The 21555-nt window shown below is 35.9% G+C and overlaps 1 protein-coding gene across 1 annotated transcript; it reads right to left on the bottom strand.

Moving 5' to 3' along the window:
* Positions 1–609: 609 nt before the first annotated feature.
* agtrap (angiotensin II receptor-associated protein) lies at positions 610–16845 on the bottom strand. Its single transcript, XM_084100784.1, has 5 exons — positions 16686–16845; positions 15603–15637; positions 11423–11534; positions 9467–9665; positions 610–1791 (listed from the first exon to the last, which is right to left on the bottom strand). Exons 1-5 carry the CDS (start codon positions 16710–16712, stop codon positions 1667–1669), a joined length of 498 nt encoding a protein of 165 aa, XP_083956910.1. The 5' UTR covers positions 16713–16845; the 3' UTR covers positions 610–1666.
* Positions 16846–21555: the final 4710 nt, after the last annotated feature.

The raw sequence follows: 21555 nt of genomic DNA, 5'->3' as shown, positions 1-21555 counted from the left end.
ATTCGATTTTATAGTGTAGCTGTCAACAACAGCAACAAACTAAAGGAATTCCTCGAAAGTATGTGTTTTGAGCACCATCAGATCTGAAGAATGTCCGTATACAGCACCAGATGTCTTGCATTTTAAGCCAAAGAAGACTGACAAGAGAAAATGAGCATGGCTTGCCACACTTAAGTTAAAATACTCCCCACAAAAGCTAAATGTGGACTCTTTTCATTTTAAGGACAAAACCCCCTGATCTTCATCTGATTGGGAGCTGTATGTAGGATATGAGCGTCCATCTGTTTTCAATGTGGCTAACTTAAAGCAACTTCATGTTATCAACACACTCATTAAACTTTGACGGGCGAAGCACTGACAAAAGACAGTCATTGCGACAATGTAAAGTAATGGTACTATGGAAACGTGCATTTTAAACCATTTTCATAGGATTAACGTTACATTATCAACTTGGAAAATATGCTAATTTTACTAGAAACACTGGAGACCGGAAATGTAGGGTAATTATGCTATTAAGGGCGAGACTTCCACGTTCAGGAAAAAGGTGGAAGGAGTGCTATCACATTTTAAAAGTATTGACTGTTGTTACAATGCACACAGAACTGACCATTTAGTTATCCAGTTTATTCATATAAACATACTGAATACACAGACCTAAAATTGTATATTCTCTTCACTGTCAAAATAACACTCATGGTTGTGCTAAGAAATAGTTCACCCATACATAAAATTATTTTGTCGTTCCAAATTCGGATGACTTTCACTGTGCCATGAAACACAAAATGCATACTGACAGAATTCTCTTTTTGGGGGGTGTGCTAATCTTCATTTTCCAGAGTAATCACAATGCCATAATACATAAACATACATAAAAGATTGATTAATTCTGTTACAAATCTGTTGAGTGTATACTGGTATCAGAATATTCTTCAAATCATCTCAATGTTTGGCAAGTGCACCAATTTACATAATTATTTGTATCTAAATACAGTTCTGTCATCCCAAATCAAATTAGTCACTCTAAGCATTATCATGCTTTGCAAATAAATAATCCAGTGTGCATGACCAATCTAATAAATTGCACTACATAAATACAGAACCGATTGCATAGCATTTGGATTAATAAGAATATTTTGAATCTTTGAAGGACTCACAAAATTATCACATGTTGTCCTGCTGCAAAAATATTAAATGAAGATAAATACATAGAAAACCACACTATTATATGTTGAGTATAACTAACTATCTTGGACTTGAAGTGATTGCAGTTTGCAACTTGCCAACAGTGAAAGATGGACACTTAGCAGGAGAGCTTCTAAACACCCCAAAATCACAGCTTCAGGAGACTACAAACCTTTGGAAACAGCTAACATCTTGCACAAAGAGATAGTATAACATGCTGTAACTAAAACATGGACCTCGGGTTGAAAAACACTAGGATGTTTAATGGACCTCTACATTACCAGACCACAACATCTAAAAATCCTCTGCAGAACCAAGTGTAAAACTTTTGAACAGTTTGCTCAAAATCTTCATTCATTCTTTTGGAGCGTGTAACTGTATATTCATGACCTACAAAATAATATTATAAAACAAAAACTCCATATACATCATGGTCTTGACAACAAATAAAGCTGGTTGGTTATATTTTGTGTTTGGTTATTATTTAGTAGGAACGTGGCCCATTTTTGCCATCTTCTGCTTGTCCTGGGGTGCTGGCAATGCTGGCAGACTGATTCTGATGGTCAATGGACTGGTAGGCATCTCTGTTTCGAGCTATTGTTGGGATCCCTGAAAGTAAAAGATAAGATCAGAAAAACTCGGAATTACTGGAATTGTGTATACTCAATAGCAGTCTCTCAAATTTTCTAAAAATCATACATTCACATTATACGAATTCATATGAAATCGCCACCTTGTAAAATTCTTGTTTCTGTGAGATCAAGTTGAATATTCAGACAAAAACAAGAGTTAATTTGGTATAAGATATCCCAACTCTCCCGGAAGTGCTTGCAGGTTCCCTGCATTATGATAGCGGCTCCCCAATCTCCCCCAATCGGCTCCTCAAATTATTCACAATATCCCAGAATTTGAGCGAGCGAGAGAGAAGTGATATGATCAAAAGTGGTCAGCCAAGACACATTAGCATTAACACGTTACTAGCATGCGTTTCAAATGCATCTCCTATGCGTGTCCTATGACCACTTGCATTCTGATTTCGTAACTTTTACTTTAAGCGCACAAATACTATTGAATGAAGTAACTCATGTTACGCGGCTTCCTCCCGAAAATGAGTTTTTGCAGGGTGTGATGTCTGCTTTATTTCGATGGTCCACTTTAGACATTCTATTAACCATAAGTAACTTTTCAACTACGTCAACTAGTCTCAGCCTCAGACGTCACAACCACGGACCGTTGGCTGAGCGTCTGATGCATATGGCACACAAAATGGGAAACACTTCAGGAGTTTTGAACTCGTCATCTGATTGGTTGAATTCTAATGGATTTCCGGGAGATACAAAGCCATCGTGACTCCAAACCCCCTCATGGAAGAGGAAAGCCATCGTGTTTACAACTGTGACACTGCATGCTTACCAGGATCAACTAAATGCTGTATTTTCAAAAGTAGGTGTAGTTCACAGGGCCACTGTTGCAGTAAACTTGCATGCCGAGGTTGCAAAGTTACTTAGAATGTCTAAAGTGGACCATCGAAATAAAGTGTAAAACTGGAGCAATATGCTATATCTTTATTCAGCCTCAAGATTCCCTTATGACAGATTATCTGAAAAAATCCCATTGCACATCAACAGAATACCAATGAGGAGGCGGCCGCTCACTATTTTAATGCACTGTGGGCAATTCAGGCACAGAGGTAATTATTCTCAATTACATTATAGGCATTATATCCTAGGCATGAGAAACTACTTTGTAAAAACAAAAACATAATTTAAGGGAAAAAAAAGGATCAATTTGCTATTGCATCCATTTATTAAAACACAACCTGAGAATGTCAATAAATAATTTAAGATAACACAATTCCCTTATATTGTGCAATAAAAACACAGGCAAATATTGACTGCTTGAGACAGTGCAGTAAATCAGCACTTCTGCGACCACTCAGGCAGAAAATACAACAGCTAGAGAATAAAGCCTTGTGTTACACATGGTGTGGTTTATAATGATCTTCTTGGAGGGTTTCAGCATATACAGAGACAGACCCAGACCCTCAACCAACCCGATACAAAATATATACTATATGTTGTTTGTACATTATTTTGGAGATTCAATGTAAAAAGTATCACATTATAAAAATATATTTAAAACTTTAATATTTATTTATTTTATTTTATTTTTATCTATTGACAGCACTCATTTTGATTCAGTAATGTTAAATAAAATATAAAAATAAAACAAAAATAATAAAACCAATACATTTATATATTACCACATAAAGCACATTTTTAGGTTACCATTTTTTCAGTGTAACATGACCAACCAAACACTACTTGCTTATTCTAACATTAATATTCTGTTATTGTATAATTTCACTCATGAAATTCTTGGGTTCTCTTCTATTTATTATTTATTTACTGCCCCTTGGACACATTTTCAGGAAGTATGGTATTGATTTCCACTGCTATGCTGATGATACCCAGCTTCACCTGTCTTTGTCACACTCTCACTTAGTTTGGACTTTGTTAAGTTAATAACTAATGATCTCTGCAATGGAAGTGAATCAATCAAAAACTAACTTTAGCTGGACAATAACTTTATTCTAGAGCTGCTGTAAAGCCAAAACAATCTCTGTTACTTTAATTTCCTATTATAACTGTAAAGCTGCTTTGAAACAATCTATTGTTAACAGTGCTATAAATGAAGGTGACTTGACTTTACTTGGTTTTCAGTTTGCACAGTTTCCACTGCGTTAGTTGTCAGTCTCTGATTAGTTGTCATTTATTTCAGGTGTGTGTAGTTCATTTTCCTCATTTGCTTTTATACTTAAGTCCTCTGTGTCTGTTCATTTGCTGTCTGGTCTCTTCTGTGATGTAGGTGTTATAAGCAGTTCTCTTTGTGTGATTTATCTTCCTGTGGATTTATTAAAGATAACCTTTGCCTTCATCATCATGTTATACAACACATCGTTATGACAGTCTTCCATGCCTACTTCTGTTTTTCCTATACACTTTTTCTGTCCAGCTGCTTAGCTGAAATTAAAAACTGGTTTTCATCAAATTTCCTTAAACTCAATAGTGGTAAAACTGAAATTCTCTTAGTAGGTACAAAATCTACTCTGACTAAATCACTATTGACAAGTCCAGTTCTCCTGAACAGTATGGGTCTAGGGCTTTTAGTTGTGCTGCCCATCATTTGTGGAACTCCCTTCCCCTGGAAATTCATAACACCGACAGTCTTCACACTTATAAATCTCGTCTTAAAACTCATTTAATTAAACAGGCTTATTTATGATTGTACATGTATTGAGCAATATCTTATTCTTCAGTGTCTAATGTATATTATTATAATATGCTTTGTCTGTTGTTGTTATACTGATGTTTTTTGAAAGATTTGTAAGGTGACCTTGAGTCTCTTTAAAGGCGCCTACAAATAAAATGTATTATTATTAATATTTTTGCTTTATTTTTATAACCAGCAGCTATGCTAATTATTTTCCATTTGCTTTTCTGTTTTATTCGGGATGCCCATCCTGAGGTAACTAGAGAGCACGTCAGCTCCAGTTTGGATTCAGCCTATTCTGAACACTTCAGATGACCCAACACCTGTAAAGAGATGTCGCCAACTCCTACGAGGATTTCAGAGTCGACATGCACCAATGCAAAAATTTTCAATATATCTTAATCATTTGTTAACAACATGTATTATTTAATTCAATGAGCTCATTGTTTCTCCCTTAAATTAATACTTTGTTTAACCCTCATCCTTCCCCCGCACTTTGTAACAGATCTTTCCATCACGGCTCAAAATGACCCGAAGCCCTAATATTATATATATATATATATATAGGAAGCTTATTTTATTTAAATTTGATAATATTTCTTCTATTTTTTTAATGCAATTTTTTTGAAGATTTTTTGTTATTTGTTATTTTATTTACTTTTAAATTACTAGATTTGATCAATAAATAATAAATAAATAGTAATTCAAGCACATTCCTCGCATTCTTTCAGCTTGCATTAAAAAAAACCTCACAATTGCATAACCCTTTTAATTCAGCTCAAAATATCTTACATAGGGTGTCTTTGCCCTATGGAAGCCTCTTGTGGAAAAAAAAATATATATATATATAACATGATATTTCATGACTCTTGCCACTAGATGGCCTTATAGTTCTATTTGGAGCAAATGAGCGGTTCCGCTGGGTCCTAAAGGAAGATCTTTCAGTATGCATGGGAAGGTTGAGGGTTAAATGAATACATTGTTAGCTAGCTGCGTTAATTGTATATTTCTGAAATATTTCTGAAATGCATAACTTGGACACAGTCATCTCTGATTGTGTTAGATCACTCTAAATTGTAATGTAGACATGCATTTTCTGAAATCTGAAAATACTAGTTGTATTCTGAGTATTTTGTAATAAAATCTTGACACAGAATTTACCTCATCTACATACACACAGAGTAGAAGAATTTCACAAACATCAAGCAGAAGGAATGCACAAAGAATGAAAGACGACTTACAGGAGATATTCAAATGCATGAATATTAACATGAAAAAGTTATATAAGGTGTTGAAAAACATAAATACCAAGACATAATTTGAAGAAGAGCAAGGAAAAAGTCCACATGAACAAATCACCACAGCAGTTCAGAGATGAAAATTTCCGGTTTTAGAGAAAGCTGGACTGCAGGAGGAAATGGAGGGAAGGTTCAGTAGCGACGACCGAGGAATGTGCTGTCAGCACTGTCTGTGGTGCAACGACTGTCCACAGATGTTTCCAGGTCTGAGAGACAGATACAGAATACAACGAGACAGCAAGCAGGACAGTGAATAAAGACAGGAAGTCACAGACAGAGCATTAAGAACAGGAACAAAAATAATGAAGAAAGATGAATAATGAACATGAAAAACAAGCCTGAATCTAGAACTGAAATAATCAGTGTCAGTAAAACATTGAGTCAAAAAAGTAACAGTAAAAGAATTATGTAGGAAATAATTTACAGTATATATTCTGTGTTCAGTAATCACCAGTTGACTGTACATTATTCTGTTTATTATGGCTACTTACACATAAATAAATGTAGATTAAATATTGATTTGAGTTGAAATTATTTGATTATGTTAGTGTGAAGTGATTCGAGAGACAGAGAGAAGTTCTTCCATTCTTTCTTTGCAACAAATAAATGCAACCTACCTAAGGCAAACTGACAAGGGGGCAGGTGGAATTAATAATTTAGGAAGAGGGAAAATTACAGTTCTAAAGAGGATTTTACAGACTTACCAAAACAAAAAAAATTCCTGAGGATAAGATGTAAATGAATATATCTGCTAAAAGTTTATTTTGGTTTTGATTACCAAGAAACACACACTAAATGATAAATGTATGAAGAAAAAAATTATATTTTTTAAAAAACATGGGCAAATGTCCAACTTTGTTATCCTGAGGTCTTTAAAGGGGCAATATTCCAATGTTTTGTAACATTTTATTGTCTCAGTGAAGTCCACTTATGACTATGACTACAATTTATTTCACACCAAAAACAGTTTTCCATTTTCCATTTCTGATGATTTCTCATGACCTTCAGAATTAAACAGGATGTTTTTGTCACTGCACTCTTAAGTCTTAAATATGACAATGACCTCTGTTATGAATATTCATATTTTAATGTTCTCATGGCTGAGACGTAATAGACTTATAGACAGGGTAATAGACCCTTTTACAGCCCACGTGATCAAATAGTTGCGCGCGCATTTTGGCAACGGAAGTGGTGTTTTTCCCCACTGGCTCTAACGTGTTGGCACCTCCGAAAGTTTATCAAAACGGTTTCCCAGCATCAAAATGTCTGGTTGTTGCGTTTACGGTTGCACTAATCGATATTCCACCAAGGGGCTTAAGTTTTATAGGATTCCGACAGGATCACGGCCGTTTCAGAATAGTGGCTGCAGGCGATTAAACGTGTTGATTGGAGCGAGGACATAATAAAAAATGCTCGCGTCTGTTGTTTAATCCGCTCGCGGACTGGAGTAATGATGCTGAAAATTCAGCTTTGCATCACAGAAATAAATGATAATTTAAAGTATAATAAATTGAAAACCAATTATTTTAAATTGTAATAATATATCACAACAATATTTATTTATTTTCTGTATTTTTGATCAAATAACTGGTTTGTAAACTGGTTTCAAGGGTCTAAGGCTGTGGCTGGAATTCAGTTGTTGTTCTTGTGTTTCTGCTCATCTCTTTTCTTTTCTTCTGTTCTTGTTTCTCTGTCCTTCAGTGATTCTACTTATCAGGTGTTCACCAGTGTCTGAATTCACTCACTTCTTTTCATTCACTCTGTCAAGTGGATTATATTAGTAAACTAATGTAGGGAATAGTGAATGAGGGTATAGGGTGTGATTTGGCACACAGCCTCTGAGCGTTGACTTTGAGCGCTGTTTATTCATAGTATATTCCTGCAGGCTAATTTCTCAAAGACAACAAATATTGTCCAGAATGCATTGTTTTTTTGCTGTATATTACTGTTTTAATGGGAAATGGTATGTTACTGTCAGAATTTGGCTGCTTTTTTACAGCAAGGTTTTAAAGTTCACAGCTTTTTAAAAATGGCAAGTGCTGGTGTTTCGCGTGAGTTTCAGCCAATCAGCGTACACTTCCGTCACTGATAGTTCCTATTGTGCTGGGTTAGACCCTACTCTGAAGTAGGAGCTAATTTAGTTACCCCAAAAGGCATTTCTAGAACTAAAATCATTCCCAGTTCCTGCGGTGCGAACATGCCAAAAAGCGGGTAGCCTACTTCCACCATTAGTTCTTGTAACTGAAAAGGTTCAGGACAGTTTCCTTCCTTATATGGTGAATTACTGTGATAGATCTAACCTTACATTTAATGTAATTTTAGAGTTTTTTTAACCGAAATAGGCCTATTGACATGGGCCATTATACTACAGGGGTAGAATTGCATAATCTGTTCAAATGAGGATGTGGGCAATTTTACCAGAGGTGGCCAGCATCATGAGGAGATGACTTATGCAAAAGAAATTTGTCAAAAAATTACTTAGGCATTTATTTTAGGAAGGTGACGATATATACGTTTATTTCTAGTATTTTCAAATAATTTATGTACAATGGGGTTTTATGTTACATGTATGTTGTTAAATTAATGTTTGCTGCATTTTTTTTATGTCAAGTCATCTTCATTTATATAGTGCTTTTAACAATGTAGATTGTTCCAAAGCAGCTTCACATTGATAATAGGAAATTAAAGTAAAGTGTTTTGGCTTTATAGCAGCTCTAGAATAAAGTTATTGTCCAGCTAAAGTTAGTTTGATTGATTCACTCATCATATTACCATATTTTGCTACCATATTTTTACGGTAAATTTCTGGCAACCACAGCTGGCAGTTTTTTGTTTGTTTTTTTTACCTTAAATTTCAATGAATTTTTTTTACAGTGTTTAAATATCATCTAAGTTATATCAGTTGGAAATATAGTGTGACAATATCAGTGACAAATGATATGTATATGCATTTTATGCAAGTAGTCTGCTATACTGTTACAAAGATCTCACTGATTTACAATATAAGAATGTGATCTTACCTTTTGTCCATATAAATATAAGCATTTTTACTAAATTATTTTCCTCAAGTATGAGCTCCATATTATCCTATTATTTCATACTACATGATCTATAAAAGCCTGATGTATCAGATACTCAAAAAAGAAAAAAGAAAAAAAAAGAAACATCTACAAGATATTTTTCAGATTCAAGGTTCAAAGGTTTTGTCTAAAATGTTCTTGACCTCTTCCATGAAAAAAAAAGATATTACAGGGTGAATAGACCTAGTGAAATAACACATTGAAGTTGATTCAGACCTTCACAAAACAGTTAAGATCAAGGATCATAAAGGTCTTAATAATAATAACTGGCCGAATCCATTTAGGTCCACACACTGTTCCTCAAAAAACAGAGATAAGCCAAGATGTATGTCTCTTTTCTTTTATGTGGGCCACTCTGTCAGGCATGTGTCTTGTGACTAGCTCTAAAACTCAATTACCCGCTCCTCTTTTTACTTATTTTGCCATTTTCAGGGAAATACTCTGCTTGTCCACATAATTATAATGCTGAAAAATAGGCTAGATACTGCTTCAAACAAACCAGAGCAAACAATGCTGGTATTTTAACTTCATGGAAAGACTTTCACATGCATCACAAAGCACCAAAATGAATCAGTCACCCATTACATTACAATCAGTCACCCATCTTTTTCCTTTCTTCAGTCACCAACTTACCAAAGCTGATGTTGTATTCGCCACCCCGCTCACGGTACATCTGGTAGACGAAGAAACAGGAAACCGGTTTTAGCACCAGGCTCAGGATGGCCATGCCTGCACTAAAACGGAACAAGTCCGATATGTTTGCAGTCGTCACATAGCAAAGACCAAAATGAACAATGTCAGTCAAGATGGTCACTGCCAACCCGATCAAGAACTGAATGAAGAAGATCAGAGATCAAACATTAGCATGACAAATATAATATATAAAAACACAAGAAAAGAAAATAACAAGTAGTCTCAGCATGCTCAACGAGGGGTCCTATTATGCCCTTTTAAGAAGTCTTGATTTTGGGGTGTACTAGAATATGTTTTCATGCTTGATTGTTCAAAAAACACATTATTTTTCACATATTTTACATTATTACAGCTCCATTCTCCCCAGTCTGGACCAAACGCGTTGTTTAGTACCGGTTTCTATGAAGCCTTCTTCCGAAATACGAAATCTGCTGTGATTGGTTAGCTGGCCCAGTGTGTTGTGATTGGCAGCACTTAGCGTGTGTTTCGGGAAATGTCCGGCCCCTCCAAAACCTCTAAAGTTCTGCTCTAGTGTAAATTTCAAGGATGGCGGAAATTTCAAACCCGATTCAGACCCTGACAATGTTAACAAACAAGAGGAGCATCCAGAACGGATTTTTAAGCACGGATTTCACAGGATGTTTCAGAGTGGTATGTTTTTCTTGTACATTATAGGTACGATGTTATCCACCATTTATATTTATGGTATTTGTCAGAAAACTATGGTTATACAAACTGTAATCGATCACAAAAACATGGTTCATTTTCCTAAGGGGCAGTGAACAGCCTTAAAAAAGCTATAGTAAACAACACTATATCAACATTAACATTGGCTAGCAGGCGAGTGTAGCAACAACATAAACTTATAATTAGAACTGTTAATAGAAAACGCAACTACAAATAATAAGACGTACTTACAAGTTGTGATCCACAAACAACAGATTGTCTCGACAAAGTGGAAACTGCTCCATTTCAGGAGAAGCTTTTGTGCGTAGCCTGCATCGTGGTTCTGGAAGCTGTTCTTCATAAAATGTACACCGCACAGATAAACATCGGGAGTATATTGTTCAGGTGTTTAAAATAAATTTGACCCATTCTAAGTTCGTCAGCTTTAGGAAGGTCAAACAAATTAGTTTTGGAATGCACATTCCATGGGCGGGGATTATTTAAACGAGGAACTAGTTCATTGTAGTTCTTGGAAAGTGGATCCTGTTTAAATAAAATATCTCCCTTTGGAGTGGACGTCGACCTTTGTAACCTTGCAAATCTTTTTTATGCTCAAACAGCAACATTACACACTAACTAAAGTTGAAATAGTGAAAAAGCATAATAGGACCCCTTTAACAGAGTTGTGTTGTGCATTCCTGTCATCGTAAATGAATCGAAGCAGTTGCAACTAAATAGGTATGCGGTCTCTTTTTATGTGAAATGGTACCAGTTTGATTCAGCATGATTAATGTGCACTCCTAACACATAACTGTCACTGAAACATTTTTTATTGCAAAACAAATATCGATGCTGGAATCTTAAGTCTTTAAGTAAAGGCCAAACTTCCGCTTCTGTCATGCTCATTTTGCGATCTAGTTTTAAAGGTTTTAGGGCTGCGCTGCAGGGCTACTGTCCTGACAGTGGAAAGACAACTTGATTTTGGCCTCGAGGTCCCGTATTAGCCCTGCCTGGCACGTTGTTAGCTCTGGCTCACACTGGCACGGCATTAGAAAAGCGGCTAATGTGAACCAGACCTTTTGGCCAGTCAAAAGTACGGCTATGAAATACTCAAATGTCATAAAGGTGTGGATTTCTCAATCTGTAATCAATACTGAATAAAATTAATGTCTAGGCCTTCATGATCTGAAAATCATGCTCTTCATGAATAAAAAAAAAAATCACACTTACCAATAATACAGCATCTATGGAGTCTCTCTGTGCTATGGCCCACACTCCCACTGCAAGAACGCTCACGTTCCCCAACACATAAGAAGTAGGAAGCCAGGGATACAAGCATGCCCTGCACATAAACACACATTTAAATGTTAAGACTAATATTTTAATTAGGGCTGTCAATTTAACTTAATTTAGTATGGTTCATTGCTAGGTAGATTACTTAATTTTTTTTGTAAATTACTGAATACAATTACATTTTGAAAATTGTAACAATCTGTTACATTACACACTTTAGGTAATATAATCTGACTATTTTCTTTTTTCTTTTGAGCTTACTTTAAGTCCTGTACAATAGTAATATAACAGTGCAGAGGAAAAAAAAGTGAGTTGAAAATTTGTCATCAACAAAATGAAATCAAAATAAAAACAAATAAAGATGAAATATTTTATTTGTTATGCTGTGTGGCTTCAAAACTGGAAGACTTTCTGAACATACATAAGCAATAGGCTATTTTAGAAATGACTATTTTAAAGACAAAAAAGAAGAATTAGTGAGAATCGATACATTTTGATTTATTCACTGCCATCTTCCTAGTGTGACGGATGTTTATATTCACAGTGTATATTCAAAATGTTTCACTAATAATCCTTTCTGTCAGTTTTAATTTGTTTACTTTTATAGTATTTATTAAGAAAACATTATAATTATGTTTTGAACTTAATCAGTGTCATTTTGAGAAAAAGAGTTTTATGATTAATATAGAGTGGTGTAGGTATGACATCACTTTGTAGGCCAAAAAGCGGAAATGAGTTAGCGTTTTAACACTTCTGGTTCCATTGTCCTGAAGTCAATGGGTTTTTTGAAAAGGGTTTTGGTTAAATGGCTGAAATAAGGTATGTGGTGAACACAAGCTCAAGACAATTTCACGTTTTATTCTACGACATAAAGTACATCAATATTACCCCACTCGTGATTTTTTTAAGCTGTTACCTGTCTTGAAAAAGGCGGTTGCTTACAAGTGGCTAAATGGGACTTCGAGGAGATTAAACGTCATCACGCTGAATAGATAAACTCAGTTCTCTTTACAGCCTCGTTATGCTTACAGTTGTGCTCTTACAAACTATTCTAACTTAAACGTTCTGGGAAAATGTTTTAGATAAAACTGAAATAGCTGTTGGAAGCTTAGTGATTGTGACGTTGAATTCGTGGGAACGTGGTGTAGTTCGTTTACAGCCTACCTTTAGCTTTTTACTTCTGGCGACTACATTTAGGCTTCAAAATTCATAAAAGCTGTGATCATCAGTGATAATTATCTTGATGGTCAAAACGTGCAAGTATCATAAACTTTTGTTGATAACAGAGCTTGTTTTTAGTGATAACCCAGCAAACAAGGATCGAGCAAGGATACGTGAGTATTGCGTTTAATTTACCTCAGCTAAATAAGTTACGTAATTATTCAAACACAACCTACAACTTAATTTTCAAATGTGACTAATAGCCTCGCTCGCTTGTTTAGTTTTTCATTTGATTTGTCTACTATTTAGTCTCATTCGTTTATTTGCTTCTCTGGATTTGTGGATGTTTCCTGGACTGATTCCGGTTACCGACCTTTATCGCCCAGCTTTCGACTATACTCCCGTCTGCCATGTACAGAACCCGGTTGTGTTCATTAAATATTCTGATCTTTGCTTTTTATGTTTTATTTATTATACTTAAAAGAAATTTGTATATTTGTTTATTCAATTTTTTTCTTTATTCACAAATGTATGACTTTTGGAAGTGCAATTTGATTACCATATAATAAAGTGGAATTAACATAACCTGTAATTTTTGCTCTTCAAAGTGTACATTTGCAGGTGTTGATTATAATTAGGCTAATTTACTGATAGCCCCATTAAATAATAAGGATAAACAATATTTAAAAAGTATATACATTTCTAACATCTGACTAATTAAAAATTAACCTCAAAACATAAAATGCTAAATGGGGGATATCTATAGGCCTATCTAGCATAAAAAAAAATTGTCAGAACGTCGTCTCTCCGTTGCTACAGCGTTGCTACAGCCCTGTCGCATCTTACAATTCTACATTGTTACAATGTTGCGAGCACGTAGACAGCGACGTTGCCATAGCAGAAGTGCAACGTAGCACAGACTTGCCACAACGTAAATGTGTTTGCTGGGAATCCAAAAGCCTATGGGAAAATCCTATCGTTTTTTTTTTTGTCGAGGGAACCAACCAGTGTGATGCTAACTGCCGGTTGACCTACAAAGTGACGTCATACCTTCACTCCTGGCATTGTGATGTCATTTCTGTTCAGCCCATGCTGCGTCCTCAGTCTGCTTTTTGAGCGCGCTAGGAGAGGTAAGCAGCTAGCGGTTCTCTTTCAATATAAAGTGTAAAAGTTGGCCGAAGTTGGATTGAGTACATAATATTCAAATATATTTATGTTAAGAGTGTTAGAAATATGCTTAGAAGTGTTTTATGCATGGATGGACTGGATTTAATAGTTTTATTGCTGTGTACAGCAGTTTGAGCGTATGTGTGTGCGTCGGTTATATGCAGTGATTTTGACCGATTAATTAATTGGTCTTTGATCTGTGCAGGTGATAAAATCACAGAAGCAACATTTATCATGCTGTTTATTCCATCCATTACATGCTTCCCAAACATCCACAAAAACAAACTCTAGATCAGCAGCAGTTCCAGTTGTCCTGTGGCTTCTCTCAGTTACACAACACAACGCAGATCGTAACAGTGGTCAGAAGTGGGGCGGTTACACTAGCTTTTTTCCATCTCATGTTGCAGGGTCCGCTTCACACACACATTTGATTTGGCACTGGTTTTACGCCGGATGCCCTTCACACCTACGACAATTTGACATGTCCAATCCACTTAACCTGCGTTTGGACTGGGTGAAACTGGATAATATATATATATATATATGTATGTATATACAGTACAGGCCAAAAGTTTGGAAACATTACTATTTTTAATGTTTTTGAAAGAAGTTTCTTCTGCTCATCAAGCCTGCATTTATTTGATCAAAAATACAGAAAAAAAATGTAATATTGTGATATATTATTACAATTTAAAATAATTGGTTTTCAATTTATTATACTTTAAATTATAATTTATTTCTGTGATGCAAAGCTGAATTTTCAGGATCATTACTCCAGTCTATCACATGATCCTTTAGAAATCATTCTAATATGATGATTCATTATCAAAGTTGGAAACAGTTCTGCTGCTTAATATTTTTTCATAACCTGTGATACTTTTTTAGGATACTTTGATGAATAATTAAAAAAAAAGAAGCAAATGTTTTAAAAATAGAAATCTTTTGTAACAACAATATACACTACTGGTCAGTAATTTGGGGTCAGTAACTTTTTTTTCTTTCTTTTTTTGAAATAAATCAATACTTTTATTCAGCAAGGATGTGTTAAATTGATAAAAAGTGATAGTAAAGAAGATTTATATTATTAGAAAATATTTGTTTATTTTGAATAAATGCAGTTCTTTTTAACCTTTTATTCATCAAATATATTAGGCAGCAGAACTGTTTCCAACATTCTTAATAAATCAGAATATTAGAATGATTTCTAAAGGATCATGTGATAGACTGGATGTCACATGTGACACTGAAGACTGGAGTAATGATCCTGAAAATTCAGCTTTGCATCACAGAAATAAATGATAATTTAAAGTATAATAAATTGAAAACCAATTATTTTAAATTGTAATAATATAGCACAATATTACTTTTTTTCTGTATTTTTGATCAAATAAATGCAGGCTTGATGAGCAGAAGAAACTTCTTTCAAAAACATTAAAAATAGTAATGTTTCCAAACTTTTGGCCTGTACTGTATATATACATACATATATGTGTGTGTGTGTGTGTGTGTGTGTGTGTGTAAAATACTCGTGTATATATATATATCCCAATTAAATAAAAAAATAACTAATTACAAATATAAAGGGGCTTTAAATTTTATAGCTATGGCTTCAAATGTTATATATACACACACACTTAGGAGGCTTCATTTATCTTTAGTTTGAAGAAGAAATGTATTTCCAATTCTGCTGAACTGAGAACTGGATGATAAACTTTCACTAATGGTGAAATTCCTCAGGTTAGTGATAAAAAAACAGAAAGGAGAAAGGCAAATGCGCCATAACTCTCACCAGACTGTCAGTATCCAGTGAACCAACACGATTGCCTGCAGAGAAAACACACGCACAGTGTAGCACATAAATGTACAGATCTATTCCCTAGAAACAGGCCGTGGCTCAAAACCTAGTGAGCATTCAGTCATGGGCATTTTTGGGCTAAATGCTGCACCTATGATCTTGGGTATCTCTAAAGTACAAAATTTGTTACAGGCAATGCTTTTCTAAAAGAATCAAGATATGAACCAATACAAATGGACAATTCTGTGTCCCACTTTATGTGCCTTTAAGACTTAAGGATTTAAATAAATAATTTGATACATTAATATTAATACAGCACATATATTCGCATTGTACTTATATTTTAACCTGTATATAATTACATCTGTAATTAATTTATGTAATTACATCTATAATTACTGTTGACCCTTTACATCCACCCCTTAACCAGCATTTAAACCTAACCATACCATGAAAATTGTCTTTAACATTACCTGTATATCAGCAAAAGTGCAGTGTTTTGCAATACAACATGAACACAATCAGCATGTTGTATCAAACAATTATTTTATTTTTACGTAAGCAAATAGTGCTTAAAGAAAAAGTGTGACCCAATTTGGTACAAAATAAAGAAAATAACTGTATTTACTACAATTTCCATTAATAATTTTAAGGGTTCCTGGTTGCCCGGCCTGACTGTGATAAACTTATGAAGGCCTCTATATGATGAATGCACAGAAAATGCTGTTTAGGTAAACGGTTTAGGTTTTGAAACACAGTCATTGACAGAGAAATAGTAAAATGTGCAACTAGAATCAGGGAAGCACATCTGAGGAAATAATGTAAGACATAAAACTGACAAAAAGTTGCTTTAGAGTGATGAATTATGTAAAACAATTGTATTGATGTTTTTATTTTATCTTTCCTTAAATAGGAAAGATCAAATAAAAACATCAATACAATTTTTCAGTGTATAAATACTTTTTACATAAAACAACAACAACCTCTTCCTTTTGATCTTTCAGCTTTTGATGGATCATTTAACAATCAATGTACAAACTATACAACACACATAAATAAAAAAAACTAATAAATTACCTTGAGACTTATGGCTGGTATTTCCATTGTTTCACTACCTCTTTTCGATTAAAAGTCCCTCTGTAGTTTCCAGTATTTCACAAAGGAAACATAAAACACTTTCATCATAACTGTGTGTAACAGAAGTTAGTCCAGTGCTCTGAAGTCACTGCAAACACAAACCATGTGATACTAGCCTGATCTGAGCCATGTGACTACACCTCCCACTTATGCTCATTACTCCATGTGAGAGCAGAAGTGGGTAACCTGTGTATGTATGTGTGTATTGACGTCACTATAAATAATTGCTTTAATTTATACAGTGCAACATTTTTTATAGGAAGATTAGGCTAATAATGCCCGGAATGGTACCAAACTTCTACAGTAGTACAAATAGGTTCTGTACTCATAAAACGAGGCATTGGAAAGTTTGTAAGTACATCAGGAGTTTATTTAAATAACACTTACCTGATGGCTAATGCTACCGCTTACCACATCGAGGTCACTTCAGTGATTAGGGAAAAGAACGTAAAAGTCCTGGCAGAAAGCGATGCATAAGGATGTAGTGTAACGACACCCAGTTCCAGAAATGCACTAATATTTTGTTGGTAGTACAAGTTTGCAACAATTACTAGTTAACACTAAGTAAACACTTCGAAAAAAAAAAAATAATAATTTTTGGATATACTGGCTTTCTGCCAGGACTTTTACGTGCTTTTCCCTAACCTGACCTCGATGTGCAGGTAAGCGGTAGCATTAGCCATCAGGCAAGTCTTATTTAAATAAACTCCTGATGTACTTACAAACTTTCCAATGCCTCGTTTTATGAGTACAGAACCTATTTGTACTACTATAGAAGTTTGGTACCATTCCGGGCATTATAAGTGGGGTAATTTACGAGATAAAGCCTAGAATCCATTAGCGCCTGCACTAAGCCATACGGCTGATATCTCTAAATAAGCTCTAACTTTAATAATGTTCGACCAAGGGAAAAAAGGCTTCTGGGGGGGTGTTTGGATCGAGGTCATGGTGCAAAGGACCCTAGGTTGATTTTACTCCGAACCATCCCTTTAAAGGAACACTCCACCATTTTTTGAAATAGGGCTTATTCACCTTCTTTCCTACATTTAGATAGGTGGGCAAATGCATTTTTGTCTCAGTGCATGCATTGTTTTAGTTTGACAGGGTCGGCGCTAGCTTAGCTTAGCTTCATGAATGGAATCCTTTGTTGCCAGCTAGCATGTCCTGAGTAAAAGTGATCAAAAAACAAAACAAAAAAAACAACACCTAATTACTTCTTGTGGCCTGCGTATTTACAACGAGTACAAATAGCGATGCAGATTAACACTAGGCGATTTCCTAGGCAGATATTGACTTGGGACTATATTAGGGGGAAGCACAGGCGAAGCACTGATATTTGGGCGCAGAGATATCACGCAACACATGAAATCCCACAACTTCCGTACTTACTGAAACTGGGCTGTGCTTGTTAGTTCCCAGCATGCTTTGCTTATGGCCAAATCAAGAGAAAATGTATGTTGAAATTAACTGTTATTTTTTAATATAATAGACTTGATAGTGTTTAATGGTCAATTACGTTGGAATTATTAGAACCATATATATTACATATATAGGTTACCATTGTGGAGAAGAGTGGAGCATTTGCTTAGGCTGTGGACGGATTCAGTTGTGGAAGTAATAAATAGCTGCACAGGTCTGACAAAATAAAGGCCACTCTTCATATAGATGTCTATTGTTGAAATATTTTGACTCTCTCTCTCTCTGGCAGACACCATTGAAATCTACAAGATAAAAAACATATCAGCATCTCAGTCCTTTACAAGTCTCTCGTGCCAATGTCCACCTATATGCAACAGAAATATGACAAATCCAATTAACATCATTAATAATGCATCACATTGTGCACGTAAAGTATAAAACAACATTTCAAAGGGCATACATTATAAATATCAGCTTCTGAACATCACATTTTTATACATTAAACTGAATTAACTCAAATTGACATGAATTTATGGTGCTAAATAGGAAAATGATCTACCGCCAGCAGTCAATTTTGATATTCTAGGTATTATCAGCTGGCCGGAATTTTGAGATCGCAATAGACGTGAAGGACTATAATGCGTTAAGAGCACGCTCAAGTACTGGGGAGTTAAACCATTTAGTGCTTTGTAAGTAATCAGCAATATTTTAAAATGTATACAATGTTTAATAGGGAGCCAATGCAGTGTTGATAGAACCGGGCTAATATGGTCATATTTCCTGGTTCTGGTAAGAACTCGAGCTGCTGAGTTTTGGACTAGCTGTAGTTTGTTTATTAAGCATGCAGGGCAACCACTCATAAGAGCATTACAATAATCTAGCCTTGATGTAATGAATGCATTAACTAATTGTTCCGCATTTGTCATTGAGAGCATATGACGTAATTTAGATATGTTTTTAAGATGGAAGAATGCGGATTTACAAATACTAGAACTGTGACTTTCAAATGAAAGATTGGTATCAGTGAAATATTGGTATCAAGTACCCTTTAGCAAAACCCGAGTTTGGCTTGACCAATGAAGAAGTGTAATTTTCAAGTGGGAAAAGTTCCTTTGTTTGCAAGCTGACGTAATTGCATGATCAGAGTGGGCTGTCTGCTTGTGTCCCTTCATGCTCTGATTAATATAACAAGCATACCATGTATGCTGTTAAGGAGGTGATATACACCAATGTGCAGGCCGTTAAACTAGAATTATTTTGGGTGGTAGGGCTGGATTTTCGAGTGGCCAGCCTTGCCCTTTTTTCAAGTAACATGCTACCTGTTACAGAAGCAGACTCAGACAAGGGAGATGAAAGCAAACAGGATGTTTATTGACAACAATGAGCAGTGAAGCAGTAAGCAGGTAAGTGAGTAGTTCAATGGATAATCTGGAGAGCAGGATTCTGGAGGTGAATGGAATGTCTTTTCTTACAGGATCGATGAATGGTAGATGGATGATGGACTAGATGCACACACCTCGCTGGAAACACAGAAAATGCAGGTGGGATTGGAGACAGAAGAGATGAGAATATGCTGGAGAGGGATCACAGGAGAAACACAGGATGAGACGCTGGAGAAAATACTGGAGGGAATGCTGGAGAAGATTCACTGGAATAGCTTGACAATGGCTGGGAGAAACAAGGTATGGGTCCACTTCGTGCAGGAGCGAGACCAGACAATGAGCTGGGGTGAGGTACGTGCATTTATAGTGGAAGTGATGAGGGTGCAGATGAGGTGCAGGTGTGTGTGATCAGTATTCAGGAGAGGGAGTGCGCTGTGATTGGCTGGTGTGAGAGCCTGGCAGATCTGTAACAGGGCTGCGTTCAGCCCCGACAAATCGTTGCACAACGTTTTTAAGCAGAAACGGTGATGCGTTGAACACACTGTTCTGATGACGCAAGAGTTGCAACTATGGCAGCTGAGAAGGCCATTCTTTGTGTTCTTTGTGAAGAATTTTCGGAGCCTGATGAAGTCGGTATAAATATGTATTTAATACTACAAAATATGCCCGATGTTACAGTTACTGCACTTGCCGCCCAGATCAAAAGAGAACATCCCAATCGAGTGAAGGGATTGCTGAAACTGAAATGGAAACACACATCTTACCTAATTCAGACTAAAATGCATCTATTTAGCCTCACATACTGACTTTATTTGTAGTTCATACTGTTTTAATACCCTGTATTTTCTTTCTCATTTTTAGGAAAAGCACTTAATTACCATTATTTATTTCTATACCAAATGTCATACACTTGCAATGAAGCTAAAAACTACATCATTATGTTGATATCCTATATTTTTACAGTAAAACTTACAACAAACATGTCTTCTAATATCCTCAGTTGTTGCGTATACCGAGCTGCATCAAACACATTTGTAAATTACTTTCCTTGAACCCATTGTGCGAGTTCACTTTAATACCGCGTGCTTTATATACATGTTGCTGCTGATTGGACTGCAGTTCTGACACACCCACCAAACAAGAGAAAACGTATCTCAAACCCCGTTGCACACCGGTGCACGCCGTTTCCAGGAAACATGACGTTCAACCCGGAAACCGTAGCAAAACGTTGCGCACTGTTTTGAACTTGAACGTGCCCCAGGCCCGTCCACGGCCCGTCGTGGTGGCCAACCTCTTCCTCGGGGTGCAGGATGATCAGGATGAGCAGAGTGGAAGGCTTCCAGTAGAGTGGGAACGAGGATTTTGTCTCTGGGAACCCATGGTCGTTCTTCAGGTCCATAACCCTCTCAATCTACCAGATATTCTAGAATGGCACCACGGCGTCGGGAGTCCAAGATCTCGTGTACCTGGTAGGTTGCACCGGCCTCGAGGATTGACAGAAGGGGGGGGTTCCACTACTGGGCCAGGCTCTAAGAAAACAGAAACGGGAGAGTGGTGAGGTTTGAGAAGGGAAACATGGAAGTGTTGTATAATATCAAGAAAATGCAATTACCTGCCTCCTTGTTTATTATAGATGCCTTTATTGTTACACATATTTAGCCAATGTATTGGATATAATGCATTGCATTCAATGTTATTATTTTGTTTGTTTGTAAAAGATGGCTTATATTGTTTTGGCATAATGTACAGTAATTGGTTTTGTATTTATATGTGACTGTGCCAACCCATGTTAAGAGGAGCAGAAAAGTGTGATTATGTGTGTGCGCTAGACTCCTAGAACTTTAAATGAACTCAGCCATCTTAGTTGAGTTTACTGTAGTTCAAGGACATGAAGAGGTGGACCGCTTGCACATGCCTGGAGAAGGATCTGGGAAACTTTGGAGGAGTGTCAACCTAACGCCTGTTAAAAACAACAGGAGTATAAAAGACTGATGAACTGACTGCCTCTG

Source organism: Abramis brama, assembly GCF_963993115.1.
Source record: "Abramis brama genome assembly, chromosome: 23".
NCBI classification, from domain to species: Eukaryota; Metazoa; Chordata; class Actinopteri; order Cypriniformes; family Leuciscidae; genus Abramis; species Abramis brama.
This window is presented reverse-complemented; position numbering and strand designations above follow the sequence as displayed.